This window comes from Macaca thibetana, chromosome 19 (genome assembly GCF_024542745.1).
Source record: "Macaca thibetana thibetana isolate TM-01 chromosome 19, ASM2454274v1, whole genome shotgun sequence".
NCBI lineage: Eukaryota > Metazoa > Chordata > Mammalia > Primates > Cercopithecidae > Macaca > Macaca thibetana.
This window is the reverse complement of record NC_065596.1, coordinates 35488493-35508576: the sequence shown is the minus strand read 5'-3', so window position 1 is coordinate 35508576 and position 20084 is coordinate 35488493. Positions and strand designations below refer to the sequence as shown.

The window sequence follows — 20084 nt, the reverse complement described above, 5'->3', positions numbered from 1 at the left end:
TAGTGGGCCGAGATGGCGCCACTGCACTCCAGCCTGGGCAAAAACAGCGAGACTCTGTCTGGAAAAAAAAAAAAAAAAAATTATAGCCATCCCAGAAGTTGTGAAGTCATATCTCACTGTGGTTTTGATGAGTATTTTCCTAGTGACATCAGGGAGTTTATGGGAGCACGGGAACACAGGCCAGGCCCCAGCAGGCGGACGAACGGTGCAACGCCAGGCTGGCCAGAGGAGATAAGCGCGGCTCCTTGGAGCTTGTGTGCAAGTCACTGTCCTGGGGAGCCGGCTACGGCTCGATGAGTCTCAATTAGGAAAGGCCGGGGCTGGCGGAGGAAGGGAGGAGAGCATTCTTCATTCTCATCACATCCTGAGCCCGTGCCCAGGCTCCCACCACTTCCCTCCCTGGCCGCAGAACCCAGGACAGGGCTGAGGAACCATGTCTCCATCCCCGACCACCCTCTTCTGTCTCGGTGAGTCCTGAGGGTCGATCTGGGAAGTGCTGAAAGACAGGCCTGGACTGCCAGACAAAGGATTTTTTAAGAAATTTGCATCGGTGATGAATTTCAGGACAAAAAGGGACCTATGAGAGCCCCTTCATTGGTTGGGTGGGGAAGCGGAGGACCAGCGAGGTGGTGTATTTTGCCTGAGTTATTCCAGTGTATTCGTGGCTGGGTCAGGAAATGAACAGAGGTGTCCTAGCATTGGTCACAACTTTGTCCTACGACACTACAGTTGCCCCTTTTTAAATAACTGTGGGCCAGGCACGGTGGCTCATGCCTGTAATCTCAACTTTGGGAGGCCAAGGTGGGTGGATCACCTGAGGTCAGGAGTTCAAGACCAGCCTGGCCAACATGGCGAAACCCCGTCTCTACAAAAATTAGCCGGGCATGACGGGGCGGTGCCTGTAATCCCAGCTACTCGAGAGGCTGAGGTGGGAGAATTGCTTGAAACCGGGAGGCAGAAGTTGCAGTGAGCTGAGGTCAGGCATTGCACTCCAGCCTGGGCAACAGAGAGAGACTCCGTCTCAAAAAACCGCTGAGTGCCGTGGCTCACACACTTTGGGAGACCGAGGCGGACGGATCACCTGAGGTTGGGAGTTGGAGACCAGCCTGACCAACATGGAGAAACCCCATCTCTACTGAAAATACAAAATTATCTGGGCGTGGTGGCGCATGCCTGTAATCCCAGCTACTCTGGAGGCTGAGGCAGGAGAATCGCTTGAATCTGGGAGGCGGAGGTTGCAGTGAGCCGAGATCACGCCATTACACTCCGGCCTGGGCAACAAGAGCAAAACTCCATCTCAAAAAAACAAACAAACAAACAAAAATTGTGGACTTGATGATATCTGGACTAGGTTATGGATTTAATTTGTCAGTATCCCCTACAGCAGTGGAGTAAGTGTCTCCTGACCGATGGGTGGCAGGTCGAATGCATTTCCACTGCCTGCTCTTCACTTGTGCTGGGCATGTCGAATGCATTATTTCCTGATTTCTTCAGGAGAATTTGACCACTAAAGGGACAGCATCTCCAAAAGGCTAAGCAGGAAGGAGATGGTTGTGTTACTGGAGATGAGAGGGTTAACTGTGAATATAAACAACCTCTCATTCATTATCCATCCACGGATGTATTCTTTAACTTTTTTTTTTTTTTTTGAGATGGAGTCTCACTCTGTTGGTTGCTCAGGCTGGAGTGCAGTGGCACGATCTTGGCTCACTGCAAACTCTGCCTCCTGGGTCCAAGTGATTCTCCTGCTTCAGCCTCCGAAGTAGCTGGGATTACAGGCATCCACCGCCAGGTCCGGCTAATTTTTATATTTTTAGTAGAGACGGGGTTTCACCATGTTGACCAGGCTGGACTTGAACTCCTGACTTCAGGTGATCTACCCGCCTCGGCCTCCCAAAGTGCTGGGGTTACAGGCGTGAGCCACCGCATCCGGCCTGTTTTAACTTTTATTTATTTAATTTTACTTGAGACAGGGCCTCACTTCTGTCACCCAGGCTGGAGTGCAGTGGCATGATCATGGCTCACTCTAGCCTCAACCTCCCAGGCTCAACCAATCCTTCCCCATCAGCCTCCTGAGTAGCTGGAACTACAGTTGCACACCATCATGCCTGGCTCATTTTTGTAATTTTTGTAGTTACGGGGTCTCGCTATGCTGCCCAGGCTGGTCTCGAACTCTTGGGTTCAAGCGATCCACCTACCTCGGCCTCCCAAAGTGTTGGGGTTACAGGTTTGACCTGTACAGGTTACTGCATCTGGCTTAATTTTTGGTTCAATTGCTTTTGGGATACAAGTGGTTGTTGGTTACATGGATGAACTATATAGTGGTGAATTCTGAGATTTTAGTGCCCCTGTCACCTGAGTAGTATACCTTGTACCTAATGTGTAGTTTTTCATCCCTACCCACCTTCTGCCCTTCTCTTCTGAGTCTCTGAAGTCCATTACATCACCCTGTATGCCTTTGCATACCCACAGCTTAGCTCTCACTTGTAAGTGAGAACATACAGATTTTTGTTTTCCACTCCTGTGTTACTTTACTTAGAATAATGCCTCCAGCTACATCCAAGTTGCTGCAAGACATTTTTTTTTTTTTTGAGCTGGAATCTCGCTGTTGCCGAGACTGGAGTACAGCAGCGTGATCTTGGCTCACTGCAACCTCCTCCTCCCGGGTTCAAGCAATTCTCCTGCCTCAGCCTCCCGAGTAGCTGGGACTACAGGCGCCGTCACCACGCCCGGCTAATTTTTGTATTTTTAGTAGAGACGGGTTTCACCGTGTTAGCCAGGATGGTCTTGATCTCTTGACCTCATGATCCACCCGCCTCGGCCTCCCAGAGTGCTGGCATTACAGGTGTGAGCCACTGTGCCTGGCCAAAGGACATTATTTTGTTCCTTTTAATGGCTGAGTAGTATTCCACACTCATTTATTTTTACTTATTTTTTGACACAGAGTCTCACTCTGTCGCCCAGGCTGGAGTGCAGTGGTGTGATGTCAGCTCACCGCAACCTCCATCTCCCAGGTTCAAGTGATTCTCCTGCCTCAGCCTCCTGAGTAGCTGGGATTACAGGCTCCTACCACTACGCCCAGCTTATTTTTGTACTTTTACTAGAGACAGGGTTTCCCATGTTGGTCAGGCTGGTCTTGAACTCCTGACTTCAGGTGAGCCATCCGCCTTGGCTTCCCAAAATGCTGGGATTACAGGTGTGAGCCACTGTGCCTGGCCAGTGAGAACTTTAAAACCTACTCTCAGTGATATGCGAGTGTGCAATATGTTGTTATAAAACACTGGATGCCTGGTTAAATTTGAATTTCAGATAATTAGTACCTTTTTTTTTCTCTTCTTCTTATTTTACTGAGACAGGGTCTTGCTCTGTTGCCCAGTCTTGAGTGCAGTGGTGCAATCTCAATTTTTTTTTTCTCGAGATGGAGTCTTGCTGTGTTGCCCAGGCTGGAATGCAGTGGTGCGATCTCAGCTCACTGCAACCTCCACCTCCTGGGTTCAAGCAATTCTCGTGACTCAGCCTCCCAAGTAGCTGGGATTATAGGTACGTGCCACCATGCCCAGCTAATTTTTTATATTTTTAGTACAGATGGTGTTTCACCATGTTGACCAGGCTGGTCTCGAACTCCTGACCTTGTGATCTGCCCACCTTGGCCTCCCAAAGTGCTGGGATTATAGGCGTGAGCCACCGCGCCTGGCCAGTGGTGCAATCTTACCTCACGGCAGCCTTGACCTCCTGGGCTCAAGCAATCCCAGGAGGGGATCACTTATATATATGTATTTATATGCATATATACATGCATATACACACATGTATACATACATATAGCGATCAGATCAGGGTAAGCAGCACACCCATGTTCTCAAACATGCATCCTTTCTCTGTGTTGGGAACCTTCACCATCCTCCTTCAGGCTACTTGAAACGATATATTATCATATATATTACATCCTACCATGTAATCACGGAATATCGATTCAACCAAACGTTGTAAATACTGTGAAACCCATGGCCAGTACACGCTGAGATGACCTGACTTACACACTGGGGCTCCATCCTGCTCCATCCCTGGAGCCCAACGCATCCCATTAGTGTGGGGTTTTACTGCATGTATTACATATACAATAAAATACAACAATATACAATATGCAATAGTATTTACAATACTTGTCTAATACAATTGTGTACTATTGGAATGCCCTTGGATATTATTTCATATTGGAGACCGAAGGGAGGAAACGAAGGGACAGCAATATCTGAGGTCCCATTCCTCACATCCACTGAGGAAGTCAACGGGCAAATGTCTAACACGAAGGAATCCACAGATAGCAGCATGCGTACTTTTTCCTAGAACGATGAAGATATAAAAATGCCAGAAGGAACAACAGAAATAGTAAAAAATGTATGCGGGGCGGGGACAGTGGCAGGAGCTGGACAGGGTGGGTCAAGGAATCTCTGCTTGACTTTCAAAAGATCTATTTTTTGAGATGGGGGTCTCACAATGCTGTCCAGGCTGGAGCGCAGTGGGCACCATCTCGGCTCACTGCAGGCTCGACCAGGAATCCTGGGCTCAAGGAATCCTCCCAACCTCAGCCACCCCAAGTAGCTTGGACCACAGGCACATACCACCGTGCCTGACTTTTTTTTTTTTTGGTAGAAATGAGGTCTCACTATGTTGGCCAGGCTGTTCTCCAACTCCTGACCTGAGATGATCCACCCTCCTTGGCCTCCCAAAGTGCTGGGATTACAGTGTGAGCCACCATGCCTGGCCTTAAAATAGTTGTCATTGTGGTAAAATACATAGAAAAGTCTGCTATAGCTGGCATTTGGTACATTCAATGTTGTGCAACCATCACCTCTATCTAACTCCAAGACATTTCGGCACCCTCCGAGGGAACCCCACGCCGGTTCCGCCGCCACGTCTCGCCCTCCTCTCCCCCCTCCCCCAGCCGTGGATCTGTTTTCTTCTCCTCCTTCTATAGATTTACCTATTCTGGATATTTCATGTAAACGACCTCATAGACTATGTGGCTTTTTCTGACTGGCTTCTCTCACTTAAATTACATGCACATGTATCTTCTGAAGAAATAAATAATTAGGACAGAATAAAGCATATGCGTGCAAATGTCTTATCACCGCGCCCAGCAGGCGGGAATGTCCATACGAGCGCGTCCTGGCATCTGGTCCCTTTCTTCTTTCCTCAGGGCTGTGTCTGGGGCATGTGCCAGCGCAGAGAGGTGAGTCCTCCCCCCAGACCCCTTCCCTCCTGCGGGATCCGCCAGCGTGCCAGGGCAGCGGGGCCCAGGCGGCGTCTGCGGGGAGGCTGACCCAGCCCTGCTCCTCTTCCAGGACCGCTGCCTAAGCCCTCCCTCCAGGCTCTGCCCAGCTCCCTGGTGCCCCTGGAGAAGCCAGTGACCCTCCGGTGCCAGGGGCCTCCGGGCGTGGACCTGTACCGCCTGGAGAAGCTGAGTTCCAGCAGGTACCAGGATCAGGCGGTCCTCTTCATCCCGGCCATGAAGAGACATCTGGCCGGACGCTACCGCTGCTCCTACCAGAACGGAAGCCTCTGGTCCCCACCCAGCGACCAGCTGGAGCTCGTTGCCACCGGTAAAGGAAGGGGGATCGGAGCCTGGGACTGCCTGGTCCTCCATTCAGGGCACAAACATGGGGGACACTGAGAGCAGGGATTAGGGCCGGAATTAGGGCGAGGCAAACCAGGCACTGGCCTAGCAGGTGGTGGTGCCACAACATTTATGGATCAATATGAGTAATATTTTGTTTTGTTTTTTGGACACAGGGCCTTGCTGCGTCACCCACGCTGGAGTGCGGTGGTGCGATCTTGGCTCACTGCAGCCTCCACCTCCTAAGTTCAAGTGATTCTCCTGCCTCAGCCCTCCGAGTAGCTGGGACTACAGGTGTGCACCACCATGCGCAGCTCATTTTTAATTTTTTTTGTGGAGATGGGGTCTCTTGACAGTTTTCACAAAAGGCATTAAAATAAAAGAGAGAGAGAGGGTCTCGCTATGTTGCTTAGACTGGTCTCAAACTCCTGGGCTCAAGCAATCCTTCCACTTTGGCCTCCCAAAGTGTTGGGTTTACAGGCCTGAGCCACTGCATCTGGGTGTGAATAACATTTTAATGCAATTTTTTAAAAAATCAAAAGAAATCGCAAACCATCCACGATGAAAAAAAAATCAGAATTTCACATAAAGGCAGAATCAGGCAGTGCCTGTGCCAAAACGAAAGACAGGCACTCCTTTATCTGTGTTTTAATGCACTTAAAAAAATTAGAGATGGGCTCTTGCTATGTGGCCCAGGCTGGAGCGCAGTGGCTGTTCACAGGAGCAATCATAGCTCACGGCAGCCTGGAACTCCTTGCCTTAAGCAATCCTCCTGCCTCAGCCTCATGAGTAGCAGGGACTACAGTCACAGGCCACCATGCTTGGCTCAGGATTCTTTTTAATTAAAAACTTGGTTTTGGAATCATTTTTAGACTGACAGAAAAGTTGCAAAGATAATATTAATGAAAATATTTCACCCAGGATCCCCTCATGTTAACATCTTACATTTGTTACAACTAAAAAATAAACATAGCACTGGTCCCAGTGGCTCACACCTGTAATCCCAGCACTTTGGGAGGCTGAGGCAGGAGGACCACTTGAGCCAGGGAGGCTGAGGCTGCAGAGAGCTGTGATCGTGCCTCTGCACTCCAGCTTGGGTGACAGAGTAAGATCCTGTATCAACAAACAAACAAACAAACAAAAAACTAACCATAGGCCAGACGCGGTGGCTCACACCTGTAATCCCAGCACTTTGGGAGGCCGAGGTGGGCGGATCACAAGGCCAAGAGATGGAGACCATCCTGGCTAACACAATGAAACCCCGTCTCTACTAAAAATACAAAAAAATTAGCCGGACGCGGTGGCGGGCACCTGTAGTCCCAGCTACTCAGGAGGCTGAGGCAGGAGAATGGCGTGAACCCGGGAGGTGGAGGTTGCTATGAGCCGAGATAGCGCCACTGCACTCCAGCCTGGGCGACAGAGCGAGACTCCGTCTCAAAAAAAAAAAAAATCATAATAAATCTTTCTTTCACGGGAATAAGTATTCAAATAGAATAATGTGAGTTTTAATGACCTACTCTTCAAATTTGCAAACATTTTTTCAAATATGTTAATTGTTTGGGAATAATTACATTTTACATCCCAGGAGAGTGCCTCACTCATGCCACCCTAATTCCTGGCCCACTGCACTGTGGTCTATTCCGCGTTGTAAATTCTGCCTACCTCCCCTCTTTCCCCCCTCACTCCTCTCTGCTGCTAGGATGGACCAGCCTGGCCGCCTCATTACTTCTTTTGGGGTCAGACTCAAATGCCATCTTCTTATTAAGTATTTACCCCACCACCCTAGTCAAAATGGTCCTCCTCACTATCTGGTATGTCAAGTATACCTTTATTTTTACCTTGGTGATGGTTGTCTATTTTTAATTCCTGATGGGATTTTTTTGTTGTTGTTGTTAGAATACAGGGCTGGGAGCGGGTGGTTCATGCCTGTAATCCCAGCACTTTGGGAGGCCAAGGCGGGTGGATCACCTGAGGTCAGAGGTTCAAGACCAGACTGGCCAACATGGTGAAACTCTACAAAATACAAAAATTAGCTGGGCATGATGGCGAGTGCCTGTAATCCCAGCTACTCTCTAGGCTGAGGCAGAAGAATGGCTTCAACCTGGGAGGCAGAGATTGCAGTGAGATCATGCCATTGCACCCCAGCCTGGGCGACAGAGCGAAACAAAACAAAACAGAACCAAACAAAACAAAACAACAAAAAAGGAATACAGACAGACACTTAATAGTTGCTTAAGAGAAAATTTGCTGAGTGAATGTTACGATTATCAGGCAGCTTATATCCTTCCTTCCTTCCACCCTGTCTTCCTCCCTCTCTCCCTTCCTTCCTCTCTTTTTTCTTCTTGTTGAGTGAATGCCATAATTATCAGGCAGTTTATATTTTTCTCTTCCTTACTTCCTTTCTTTTGTTTTCTCTCTTTGTCTTTTTTTTGAGACAAGGTCTCACTCTGTCACCCAGGCTGGAGTACAGTGATCATGGCTCACTGTAGCCTCGACTTCCTAGGCTCAAGCAATCCTCCCACATTGGCCTCCCAAAGTGCTGGGATGACCGGTGTGAGCCGCCGCACCTGGCCTCAACCTTTGTCTTACTGACTCCTGGGTGCAGGCATGCATCACCACACCGGACTACGACAATACCCTCACATCAGAGTAGTGTAGGTTCGTGCTGAGGAGTGGAGACCCTAGAATCAAACTCTGTGAGTGCAAATTTCAGCTCCGCCCCTTATGATCTTGGACAAGTTATTTATTTTTAAATTAAAAATTTTCGGCCGGGCGCGGTGGCTCAAGCCTGTAATCCCAGCACTTTGGGAGGCCGAGATGGGCGGATCACGAGGTCAGGAGATCGAGACCATCCTGGCTAACACGGTGAAACCCCGTCTCTACTAAAAACTACAAAAAAAAAAAAAAATTAGCCGGGCGAGGTGGCGGGCGCCTGTAGTCCCAGCTACTCAGGAGGCTGAGGCAGGAGAATGGCGTGAACCCGGGTGGCGGAGCTTGCAGTGAGCTGAGATCCGGCCACTGCACTCCAGCCCGGGTGACAGAGCGAGACTCTGTCTCAAAAAATTTCCAGGTTTGTTGAGTTATAATTGAAAAACAAAAATGGAACATATCCAAGGCGTACATGTTTTGATGTACGTACCCACTGTGAGATAGTTACCACGAGCAAGCTAATTAACATACATCACCTCGCACAGTTAACTTTTCTTTTGAGTGTGAGAACACTTATAATCTACCCTCTTAGCAAATTTCAAGTACGCACTGCTGTCTTATTACCTAGGGTTGGACAAATTAACGCCATGTGCCTTAGTTTCATTTATAAAATAGGGACGTTAAGAGTGAGGACTCCACAGGTCTCTGAGGATTCACTGAACTGATGTGCGTCATGAGTTCGGAAGGCACCCAGAGCTGGCACCGTCAGCCATGTTTCCAACGTAACGATTGTATGTGGCAATGCAAGCTTACGGCATGGTATAAGCTTAAGCTGTTTACGTACTCCCATCTCATTTCAAGCGCTTGCTAGGCAACAGGCACTCTGCTAAATGCTTACTGTGTACTGTCTCGTTCGATCATCCCCATTTTAGCAGAACAAGGCAGTGAGGCTCAGATACAGAGGAGATTTGTCTCCGGGGCCACTTAAAGGCAGAACCAGGATTCGCACCCAGGCACTAGGATGTGGGCACACAGCCTCGCTTCCTCAACCACTTGGTGCTTGACCTCTCTGTGAGCTTGGGTGGGGGAGTGTGCTGTCTGGGAGGGATACAGCCAGAAAGCTCCCCAGCTCTCAGGCAGGTGTGGGCACCTCCCCAGTCTGAGCTGAGATGCTGGCTGCTGCCTTTAACATCAGACTTTCCTTTTCTCCCAGGAGTTTTTGCCAAGCCCTCACTCTCAGCCCAGCCCGGCCCGGCGGTGTCCTCAGGAGGGGACGTGACCCTACAGTGTCAGACCCGGTATGGCTTTGACCAATTTGCTCTGTACAAGGAAGGGGACCCTGCGCCCTACAAGAATCCCGAGAGATGGTACCGGGCTAGTTTCCCCATCATCACGGTGACCGCTGCCCACAGCGGAACCTACCGGTGCTACAGCTTCTCCAGCGGGGACCCATACCTGTGGTCGGCTCCCAGCGACCCCCTGGAGCTCATGGTCACAGGTAGGGGTGGTGCAGACCAAACCTTTGTTCCTCAGCCTTTGTAGGTCCTGAGGGCCATTCCGAGGGGAGGGGCCATGGTGGGGAGGACGTGGGAGGGCAGGAAGCCCTGGGTTGCAGGCATCTGGGAGGATGGAGGTTTCTTTTCTTTCTTTCTTTTTTTTTTTTTTGATGAAGTCTCACTCTGTCACCCAGGCTGGAGTGCTATGGGGCGATCTCAGCTCACTGCAACCTCCGCCTCCCGGGTTCAAGCGATTCTCCTGCCTCAGCCTCCCGAGTAGCTGGGATTACAGGTGCATGCCACCATGCCCGGCTAATTTTTGTATTTTTAGTAGAGACGGGGTTTCACTCTGTGGGTCAGGCTGGTCTCGAACTCCTGACCTCATGATCTGCCTGCCTCAGCCTCCCAAAGTGCTGGGATTACAGGCGTGAACCACCATGCCAGCCTTGGCTACCATTCTTTTTTTTTTTTTTTTTTTTTGAGAGGGAGTCTCGCTCTGTCGCCCAGGCTGGGATGCAGTGGCCGGATCTCAGCTCACTGCAAGCTCCGCCTCCCGGGTTTACGCCATTCTCCTGCCTCAGCCTCCCGAGTAGCTGGGACTACAGGCGCCCGCCACCTCGCCCGGCTAGTTATTTTTTGTATTTTTTAGTTGAGATGGGGTTTCACCTTGTTAGCCAGGATGGTCTCGATCTCCTGACCTCGTGATCCGCCCGTCTCGGCCTCCCAAAGTGCTGGGATTACAGGCTTGAGCCACCGCGCCCGGCCTGGCTACCATTCTTAAAGGGAGTTTCTTTCAAAAGAGAGCAGCATACCTCATATATATGTGGTTATACACATACCACATGTATATAACAATGTGGTTATATACATGCAATGGAATATTACGCAGCCTTAAAAAAGAAGGAAATTCTGACATATACTACAACATGGATATACCTTGAGAACATTATGCTAAGTAAAATAAGTCAGTCATAAAAGGACAACTACTATTATGATTCTACTCAAAGGAGGTATCTAATGTCAAAATTATAGAAACACAAAGTACAACGGTGGTTGTTAAGGGCCAGAAAGAGGGGAGAGCAGGAATTAGTGTTTAATGGGCATAGAGTTTCACTTTTGCAAGAAAAATAGCTTCTAGAGGTCAACATATTGTACCACAATGTGAACATACCCAATGCCACTGGTCAGTACACTTAACAACGTCATATTAAATCAAACAAAATACATCATTTAGTTTTTTGGTAGAAAAAGTCTGTTTTGCCCCCAGGGTCACAGTGAGGGGTAGGACACAAGAATCCAGAAGAAGAAATAGAACTGAGGTTCAAAAAGGACGGACAGGAGTTGCATGCATTTCCTTGTTAAGTATCCCAGAATGTGCCAGGTGTGCTTTACAAATGCTGCCTTTTTTTTTTTTTTTTTTTTTGAGAGTCTCGCTCTGTCACCCAGACTGGAGTGCAGTGGTGTGATCTCGGCTCACTGCAACCTGCACCTCCCGGGTTTAAGCGATTCTCCTGCCTCAGCCTCCTGAGTAGCTGGGATTACAGGCACCTGCCATCATGCCCAGCTAATGTTTGTATTTTTGTAGATATGGGGTTTCACCATGTTGGCCAGGCTGGTCTTGAACTCTTGGCCTCAGGTGATGCGCCTGCCTCGGCAAAGTGCTGGGATTACAGGTGTGAGCCACCACGCCTGGCTAAGCCTTCTTTTTTTTTCTTTTATTTTTTTTTGAGATAGAGTCTTACTGCATCGCCCAGGCTGGAGTGCAGTGGTGTGATCTTGGCTCACGGCAACCTCTGCCTCCCAGGTTCAAGTGATTCTCCTGCCTCAGCCTCCCAAGTAGGTGGGACTACGGGTGCGTGCCACAATGCCTGGCTAATTTTTGTATTTTTGATAGAGACGGGTTTCACCACCTTGGCCAGGCTGGTCTTGAACTCCTGACCTCAGGCGATCTGCCCACCTCGGCCTCCCAGAGTGCTGGGATTACAGGTGTGAGCCACTGCACCCGGTCAGAAATACCATTTGACCCGGCAAACCCATTACTGGTTATATATCCAAAGGCATATAAATCATTGTATTATAAAGATAACATGCACACATATGTTCACTGCAGCACTATTCACAATAGCAAAGCCATGGAATCTACCCAAATGCCATCAATGACAGACTGCATAAAGAAAATATGGTACATACACAGCATGGAATATTATGCAGCCATAAAAAGGAATGAGGTCATGTCCTTTGCAGGGACATGGATGGAGCTGGAAGCCATTATCCTCAGCAAACTAACGCAAGAACAGAAAAGCAAACACCACACTTTCTCACTTGTACGTGGGAGCTGAACAATGAGAACACATGGACACAGGGAGGGGAACAACACACACTGGGGCCTGTAGGGGGGAGTCGGGGGAGGGAGAGGATCAGGGAAAATAGCTAACGCATGTGGGGTTTAATACCTAGGTGATGGTTGATGGGTGCAGCAAACCACACGTTTACCTGTGTAACAAACCTGCACCTCCTGCACATGGATCCTGTAACTTATAAATTTTAATTAAAAAAAAAAAAAGAAACAAGGCTTATTAATGCATCTCACAGGAAGAGAAGTAACAAAGACCAAATAACACCCACACTCTCATTATGCCACAGAGAGCTGAGCATAAACTAGGTTTTGCCGAGCTAGGTCCACCATAAAAAGACTCCCAGGATGGTACCCACCACCACAAGAGCTTCATATTTATCAGCCGAGGCAGTTCAGGAAACATTTTGGTGGCCACAGGAGGTCCCTGGTTAAGAAAACGGCCTAAGTAGGAAGGTGGAGATCCCATGTTCTGAGGCTAACACAAGCTCATTCTTTTTTTTTCGAGACAAAGTCTCACTCTGTCGCCCAGGCTGGAGTGCAGTGGTGCGATCTCGGCTCACCGCAAACTGCGCCTCTTGGGTTCACGCCATTCTGCCTCAGCCTCCCAAGTAGCTGGGACTACAGGCACCTGCCACCATGCCCGGCTAATTTTTTGTATTTTTAATAGAGACAGGGTTTCACCGTGTTAGCCAGGATGGTCTCGATCTCCTGACCTTGTGATCCACCTGCCTCGGCCTCCCAAAGTGCTGGGATTATAGGCTGAGCCACCGCGCCCAGCTAACACAAGCTCATTCTTCTTCTGAGGCTAACACGAGCTCATTCTTCCTAACATGAGCTCGTGAAGATGTGGATCCACTTATTCTTCTTCAAACTGAGATATAATCCACATACCATAAAATGGACCATGCCAACTAGGATGGCTGTGATTGTTAAAGTAAAACAAACGGACAAGAAGTATTGGTGAGGATTTGGAATAACCTTCCTGTATCTGGTGGGAATATAAAATGGTGCAGCTGCCTTGAAAAACAGTCTGTGGCCAGGCGCAGCCTGTCATCCCAGCACTTTGAGAGGCTGAGGAGGGTGGATCACAAGGTCAGGAGATCGAGACCATCCTGGCCGACATGGTGAAACCCAATCTCTACTAAAGTACAAAAAAAAAGTTGGCCGGGCATGGTGGCGGGCGCCTGTAATCCCAGCTACTCAGGAGGCTGAGGCAGGAGAATCGCTTGAACCCGGGAGGCGGAGCTTGCAGTGAGCTGAGATCGCGCCACTGCACTCCAGCCTGGGCAACAGAACGAGACTCCGTCTCAAAAAAAAAAAAAAAAAAAAAAAAAAAAAAAGAAAAAGAAAAAAAAGAAAAGAAAAGGAAGAAAAACAGTCTGGTAGTTTTTCAAAAAGTAAAAAGTAAAACACAGAGTTACTCTATGACCCAGTGATTCAATCACCCCTGGGTGTGTACCCAAGAGAACAGAAAACTTCTGATCACACAAAAACTTGTATGTGAATGTTCACAGCAGCAATATTCACAATAGCAAAACGTGGAAAAAACCCAAGTGCCCAGCAACTGATGAACGGATCTGCTTCTTACTCAGCCGGCGATGGAAGATAAGTCTTACACCTTTCAAATCTGTCTGTATTCAGCGTCTGCGTTGTGTGTGTCAGAGAAAGGGGTTTCAGGGAGCCTAGACATCTCAGAAGAGGAATGGAGGTATCTAGAGGATATAGGGAACCACGGGGAAGACCTCACACTGTTTTGCTTTCTTATAATTCTTAGAATTCTCAGAAGCCACCACTGAACTGACCGTCTCACTCACAAACAAAGTCTTCACAACTGGTGAGTCACCAGGCATTTCATGCTCAGCAGAAAGGAGTGTGAGGACGGAGCTCTCTCTTCCACTCTCTAAGCCTATAGGCTTTTAATCGCTTCACGGAACTGTCTGTCTCTTCCCAGGAAAGTCCTCGGTGTGAGGATAGAGCATGGGCGCAGAGGGGAGCTCTGGGGTTCAGGAGGAGGAGCATTTTGGGTATTGGGGCCATTTCAAAGACGGCGGGGCCAAGGCTGTGGTGGGAACACCGCCAGCTATCCCTACGCACTGCTCCCAGGATAAAGTCCTAGGCCTTTGGACTTGGCTGTGATCCGAGTATTTAATCTTGCTCCCCGCTGTGTCCAGGCAGAGCCCACGCTCGGACGCACAGACCGTAGGTAGAGCCCGCGCTCGGACGCACAGACCGTAGGTAGAGCCCGCGCTCGGACGCACAGACTGTAGGCGCCTGGACCTAGAACATCTTCTAACCACTCCAGGCCTCTGCAGATACGCTTTCCTCAGTCTCTTTCCCCTTGCCTTTCCTGGAAAATCCCCATTTCCTTCCAGACTAAACACCTTCACGGATTCCCTAATAGGTGAGGTATCTCCATTGGGCCCACGGGACTCTTGCTTTCATGAGGTACCTGATCCGAGAGTTCTATTTTTATTTTTTAGAGGTAGAGTCTTGCTCTGTCACCCAGGCTGTAGTGCAGGGGCGAGATCTCGGCTCGCTGTAACCTCTGCTGCCCGCCACCAGATTCTCCTGCCCCAGCCTCCAAGTAGCTGAGATTACAGGTGCCCGCCACCACGCCTGGCTAATTTTTGTATTTTTAGTAGAGACGGGGTTTCAGCATCTTGGCCAGGCTGGTCTTGAACTCCTGACCTTGGGATCCACCCGTCTTGGCCTCCCAAAGTGCTGGGATTACAGGCGTGAGCCACTGCGCCCGGCATATCCCAGAGAGTTCTAACCCTGTGATGGGGTCTTTCTCTATCTTCAGTTCAGAACCTCCCAGTCACCCTCAGGATGCAGTTCCAATTCGTCAGCTTGCTATTCCATGAGCGTAGATATCCAGCCACTGTTGATCCCTCCAATCTTGTCTGCGTACCTTCCATTCATTCCCACGCTGTTCTCAGCCCCGCACAGTCACTTGAATCTCTTCGGGAGGCTTCCTAACCTCTCCTGACTCTGCATCCAATCTACTTGCTCTGCCTTTTCTTCCATTTCCCCATGGCCTCAATTCCTCACGAAAGCCTTGGCCGTCCAGGCTGGATTGGTGGCTTCCTCTGCTCTCGCTCAGTGTCTTGTGGGCTGTCTATTACAGCAATTTTCACAGTGTATTAAAATTATCGCTTTGCTGTCGTCCCCGCACTTTGGGAGGCCAAGGCGGGTGGATCACCTGAGGTCAGGGGACCAGTGTGGCCAACAGGGTGAAACCCTGTCTCTACTGAAAATACAAACATTAGCCGGGCGTGGTGGCGGGCACCTGTAATTCCGGCTACTTGCAAGGCTGAGGCAGGAGAATCGCTTGAACCCAGGAGCTGGAGATTGCAGTGAGCTGAGATCACTCCAGCCTGGGCAACAGAGTGAGACTCCATATTAAAAAAAAAAAAAAATCAGGCCGGGCGCGGTGGCTCAAGCCTGTAATCCCAGCACTTTGGGAGGCTGAGACGGGCGGATCACGAGGTCAGGAGATCGAGACCATCCTGGCTAACACGGTGAAACCCCGTCTCTACAAAAAAATACAAAAAATTAGCCGGGCGAGGTGGCGGGCGCCTGTGGTCCCAGCTACTCGGGAGGCTGAGGCGGGAGAATGGCGTGAACCCAGGAAGCGGAGCTTGCACTGAGCTGAGATCCGGCCACTGCACTCCAGCCTGGGCGACAGAGCAAGACTCCGTCTCAAAAAAAAAAAAAAAAAAAAAAATCGCTTTACTTCTGTCTCCTCCAATAGTCTGGGAACCGCAGATGGACAATGTCTTATGTTTTTGTTGTTGTTGTTTTGAGACGGAGTCTCACTGTGCTCACTCTGCGATCTCGGCTCACTGCAACCTCTGACTCCTGAGTAGCTGGGACTGCAGGCGCCCGTCACCACGCTCAGGCTAATTTTCGTATTTTTAGTAGAGACGGGGTTTCACCTTGTTGGCCAGGATGGTCTCCATTTCTTGACCTCAGGTGATCCGCCTGCCTTGGCCTCCCAAAGTGCTGGGATTACAGGCGTTCAGCCAGTGCCATGCCTGGCCTGACAATGTCTTATTAATATGTGGGTTCCCATGGCCCAGCACATGGCTGAGTACCTGGCCAGTCTCAGGAGAAACTTGAGAAATAAGAGAACTGGCACGTATGAGGTGCTCATGTCAAGCAAAGTGCTTTATATTACTACCGTTATTATTATCTTGACTTTCACATCAACCTATGAGGGATCTCGTTAATTTTATTGGACACATGGGGAAACCGGCTCACAGATGCTGAGTCACTTGCCAGATAGCTCACATCTAACAGGTGATAGAGTTGAGGTTCAAATCTGGAGGACAGCCTGACTCTATAGTTCATGCTTTTTTTTTTTGGACAGGGTCTTGCTCTGTTTCCCAGGCTAGAGTGCAGTGGTGCAATCCTGGCTCACTGCAGCCTCGACCTCCCAGGGCTCAGGTGATCTTCCTGCCTCAGCCCCCACTGAGTAGCTGGGATTACTGGCACGTGCCACCACGCCTGGCTAATTTTTGTATTTTTTGTAGAGATAGGGTTTTTCCATGTTGCTGAGGTGGGTCTTCAACACCTGGACTCAAGCCAGCCTCCCACCTCAGCCTCCCAAAGTGTTGGGATTACAGGCATGAGGCACCGTGCCCGGCCCATGCTGTGGAATTCAACCTCCCCATGTGTGTGTGTGTTCAGAGTAGGCACAGTGACGGGGGAGGGAATATGGTTTCATTTCACACTTAGCCTTTTTTTTGTTCCCAGAGACTTCTAGGAGTATCACCGCCAGTCCAAAGGAGCCAGGCTCTCCAGCTGGTGAGTAAGTCGTCCCCTCCAGACTCCCTTCCTTCTCACCCATCTCTTCACCCGAACCCAAGTCCTTTGTCTACACAGGGGCTGCAGCTCTCAGCTCTTGGGTTCCAGTGTGTAGAGTGAAGGCAGAATATCAGCGTATGGGGTTCAGAATTGCGCATTAAGACCAGGCGGGAAGGTTGAGATTTTAAAAAGGGTCAGAGAAAGGGAGATTCCATCTCTTCCCCACCCCTTATAACTGTCTTCCCTTTTGCAATACATCAGGTAAGGAGGCGGCATCGGTGTCTGGGGCGGAGTTAGTTGTCTCAGAGCCTTGTGAGAGCACACGAGGGAGAGATGCTACTTAGAGAACTGGGGGCATCTGGCCCTGACACCTACTCGGGAGGGGACGAACCCTCCAGGAAAGAGAATGGCACCCCAGCTAGTGGAGAATAACAGGCTCTCTGAGAAGCCCAGGATGTGGCTTGGAGAGGGTCCTGGAGGTGGGCTTTTCCACCCGCTCCTGCCTGTCCTCATTCCTCCAGGTCCCGCCCGCCAGCACTACACCAAGGGCAACCTGGTCCGCATATGCCTCGGGGCTGCGATCCTAATACTCCTGGCAGGGTTTCTGGCAGAGGACTGGCACAGCCGGAGGAAGCGCTTGCGGCACAGGGTCAGGGCTGTGCAGAGGCCGCTCCCGCCCCTCCCGCCGACCCGGAAATCACACGGGGATCAGGATGGAGGCCGACCGGACGTTCACGGCCGCGGGTTATGTTCATGACCACTGAACCCCAGGCATGGTCGTATCCAAGGGACGGATCATGGCATGGGAGGCGACTCAAAGACTGTGGCGTGTGTGGAGCATGGGGGCAGGAGGGCAGAGGCTACAGGGTGGAAAGGAGGCCATGCTGCCTCCTCCTGGTGTTCCATCAAGGAGCCGTTCAGCCGGTGTCTGTCTGTCTGGCTGTCTGTCTGAGGGCACCTCCGTTTGGGATGGAAGGAATCTGTGGAGACCCCATCCTCCTCCCTGCACACTGTGGATGACCCGGTACCCTGGCTGGACCACATACCGTCCTCTTTCTTCAAGCTTCTCTAATACGGGCTCCACACGGACCTCTAAGGTTCCCAGCTCTCCGGGCTGACGCTGTTCCCTCCTCTGTGCAGGACCTCCCGTGCTTCCCCTTGGCCGTCTGTGCTCTTGTCTCGTGTCCCCCCAGAAACTCTCACCCTCACTCCATCTTCCACTGCAGTCTAACAAATCTCCTTTCGTCTCTCAGAACGGGCCGTGCAGGCAGTTTGGGTACGTCATTCGTTTTCCTTAGTATAAAACTAGCACGTTGCCCTCTTCCCTTCACATCAGAAAACAACATCGGCCTGTGCAATATGGTGAAACCCCATCTCTACCAAAACAACAAACATTAGCCAGGTGTGGTGGTGCATCCCTATTCTCCCAGCACCTCAGGGGGCAGAGGTGGGAGAACGGCTGGAGCCTGGGAGGCAGAGGTTGCAGTGAGCTGAGATCACACCACTGCACTCCAGCCCGGGTGACAAAGCCCGACCATGTCTCAAAAAAACAAAGTGATGAATATGCTAATTACCCTGATTTGATCAAAACACATTGTACACATGTATTGAAATATTGCTGTCTACCCCATAAATATGTACAATTATGTATACATTTTTAAAATAATAAAAATAAAATAAGATAATGCACCATCTCTACCCCTCTCATATTTACTTTCTGAAGGAAATGTTAGGTCTTCTCAAAGTAAAGTTCTATACTTATTATCGCATTAGGCATTTCTTGACCATCTAATGTGTGTAAAACTGTACCACTGGGTCGAGTGCAGTGGATCATGTCTGTAATCCTAGCACTTTGGGAGGCCAAGGCAGGAGGATCACTTGAGCCCAGGAGTTCAAGACCAGCCTGGGCAACATAGTGAGATCCCATCTCTACTTAAAGAAGATAAAAATTTTTTTAAAAAAGGAAAAGAATGGCCGGGCGCAGTGGCTCAAGCCTGTAATCCCAGCACTTTGGGAGGCCGAGACAGGCGGATCACGAGGTCAGGAGATCAAGACCATCCTGGCTAACACGGGAAACCCCGTCTCTACTAAAAAATACAAAAAACTAGCCAGGCGAGGTGGCGGGTGTCTGTAGTCCTAGCTACTTACTCGGGAGGCTGAGGCAGGAGAATGGTGTAAACCTGGGAGGCGGAGCTTGCAGTGAGCTGAGATCGCACCACCGCACTCCAGCCTGGGTGACTGAGCAAGACTCCGTCTCAAAAAAAAAAAAAAAAAAAAAAAAAAAATTTTTTTTTTTAAAAAGGAAAAGAATGACTGGCCATGATGGTTCATGCCTGTAATCCCAGCACTTTGGGAGGTTGAGGTGGGTGGGTCACTTGGGAAAAGACAGAAGGATGGCAGAAAGAAGCTCCAGGATGACGGCTGTGAATCAGGGCTAGTGAGCACACAGCTTGGGTGAAGGGGGAACGGGAAGGGTGCTCAGAGAAACCTCCAAATGTAAGAATGGGTCAATTATTTGTCTTAACATAGTGGAAAATCATACTGAGATGCTATCAGAAGACAGATGAAAAATAATTACAGAGGTCAAGTAAACTAAGTAGATTTTTAAAAGACAAGTATAGCCTAGGCAGAGTGGCTCACACCTGTAATCCCAGCACTCTTAGAGAATGAGGCAGGATCGCTGGAGCCTAAGAGTTCAAGACCAGCCTGGGCAACATGGTGAAACCTCATCTCATATACAAAAAATACAAAAAATTAGCTGGGTGTGGTACCACATGCCTACTCTCAGATACTCAGGAGGCTGAGGTAGAGGCTGCAGTGAGCCATGATTGCACCACTGCTCTCAAGCCTGAGACCCTGCCTCAAAAGAAAACAAAAATAAAGAGCAAATATAAACGTTAGGGGAACAACCACCACAAAAATAAAAGAAGCAAGTTATATTACCTGAAAATTCTCAGCTGTGAATATCTGTGGGTATAAAAATGTGATACTGGCCAGGCGTGGTGGCTCATGCCTATAATCCCAGCGCTTTGGGAAGCTGAGGCGGGCGGATCACCAGGTCAGAAGATCGAGATCAGCCTGGCCAACATGGCGAAACCCCGTCTCTACTAAAAATACAAAAATTAGCCAGTCGTGGTGGCACACGCCTGTAGTCCCA

General features: G+C 49.6%; 1 protein-coding gene across 1 annotated transcript; it reads left to right on the top strand.

The window, feature by feature from the left end:
- The first annotated feature begins 433 nt into the window (after window positions 1–433).
- On the top strand, window positions 434–18396 carry GP6 (glycoprotein VI platelet). The gene is made up of 7 exons (XM_050768358.1): window positions 434–467; window positions 5201–5233; window positions 5346–5603; window positions 9480–9764; window positions 13893–13952; window positions 16877–16927; window positions 17449–18396. Exons 1-7 carry the CDS (start codon window positions 434–436, stop codon window positions 17682–17684), a joined length of 957 nt encoding a protein of 318 aa, XP_050624315.1. The 3' UTR covers window positions 17685–18396.
- Window positions 18397–20084: the final 1688 nt, after the last annotated feature.

Coding starts and splice junctions, on each gene's coding strand:
- GP6 (XM_050768358.1), top strand. CDS start 434: ATGTCTCCATCCCCGACCACCCTCTTCTGTCTCG. Junction 5,234..5,345: donor GCATGTGCCAGCGCAGAGAG/GTGAGTCCTCCC, acceptor CTCCTCTTCCAG/GACCGCTGCCTAAGCCCTCC. Junction 16,928..17,448: donor GGAGCCAGGCTCTCCAGCTG/GTGAGTAAGTCG, acceptor TCATTCCTCCAG/GTCCCGCCCGCCAGCACTAC.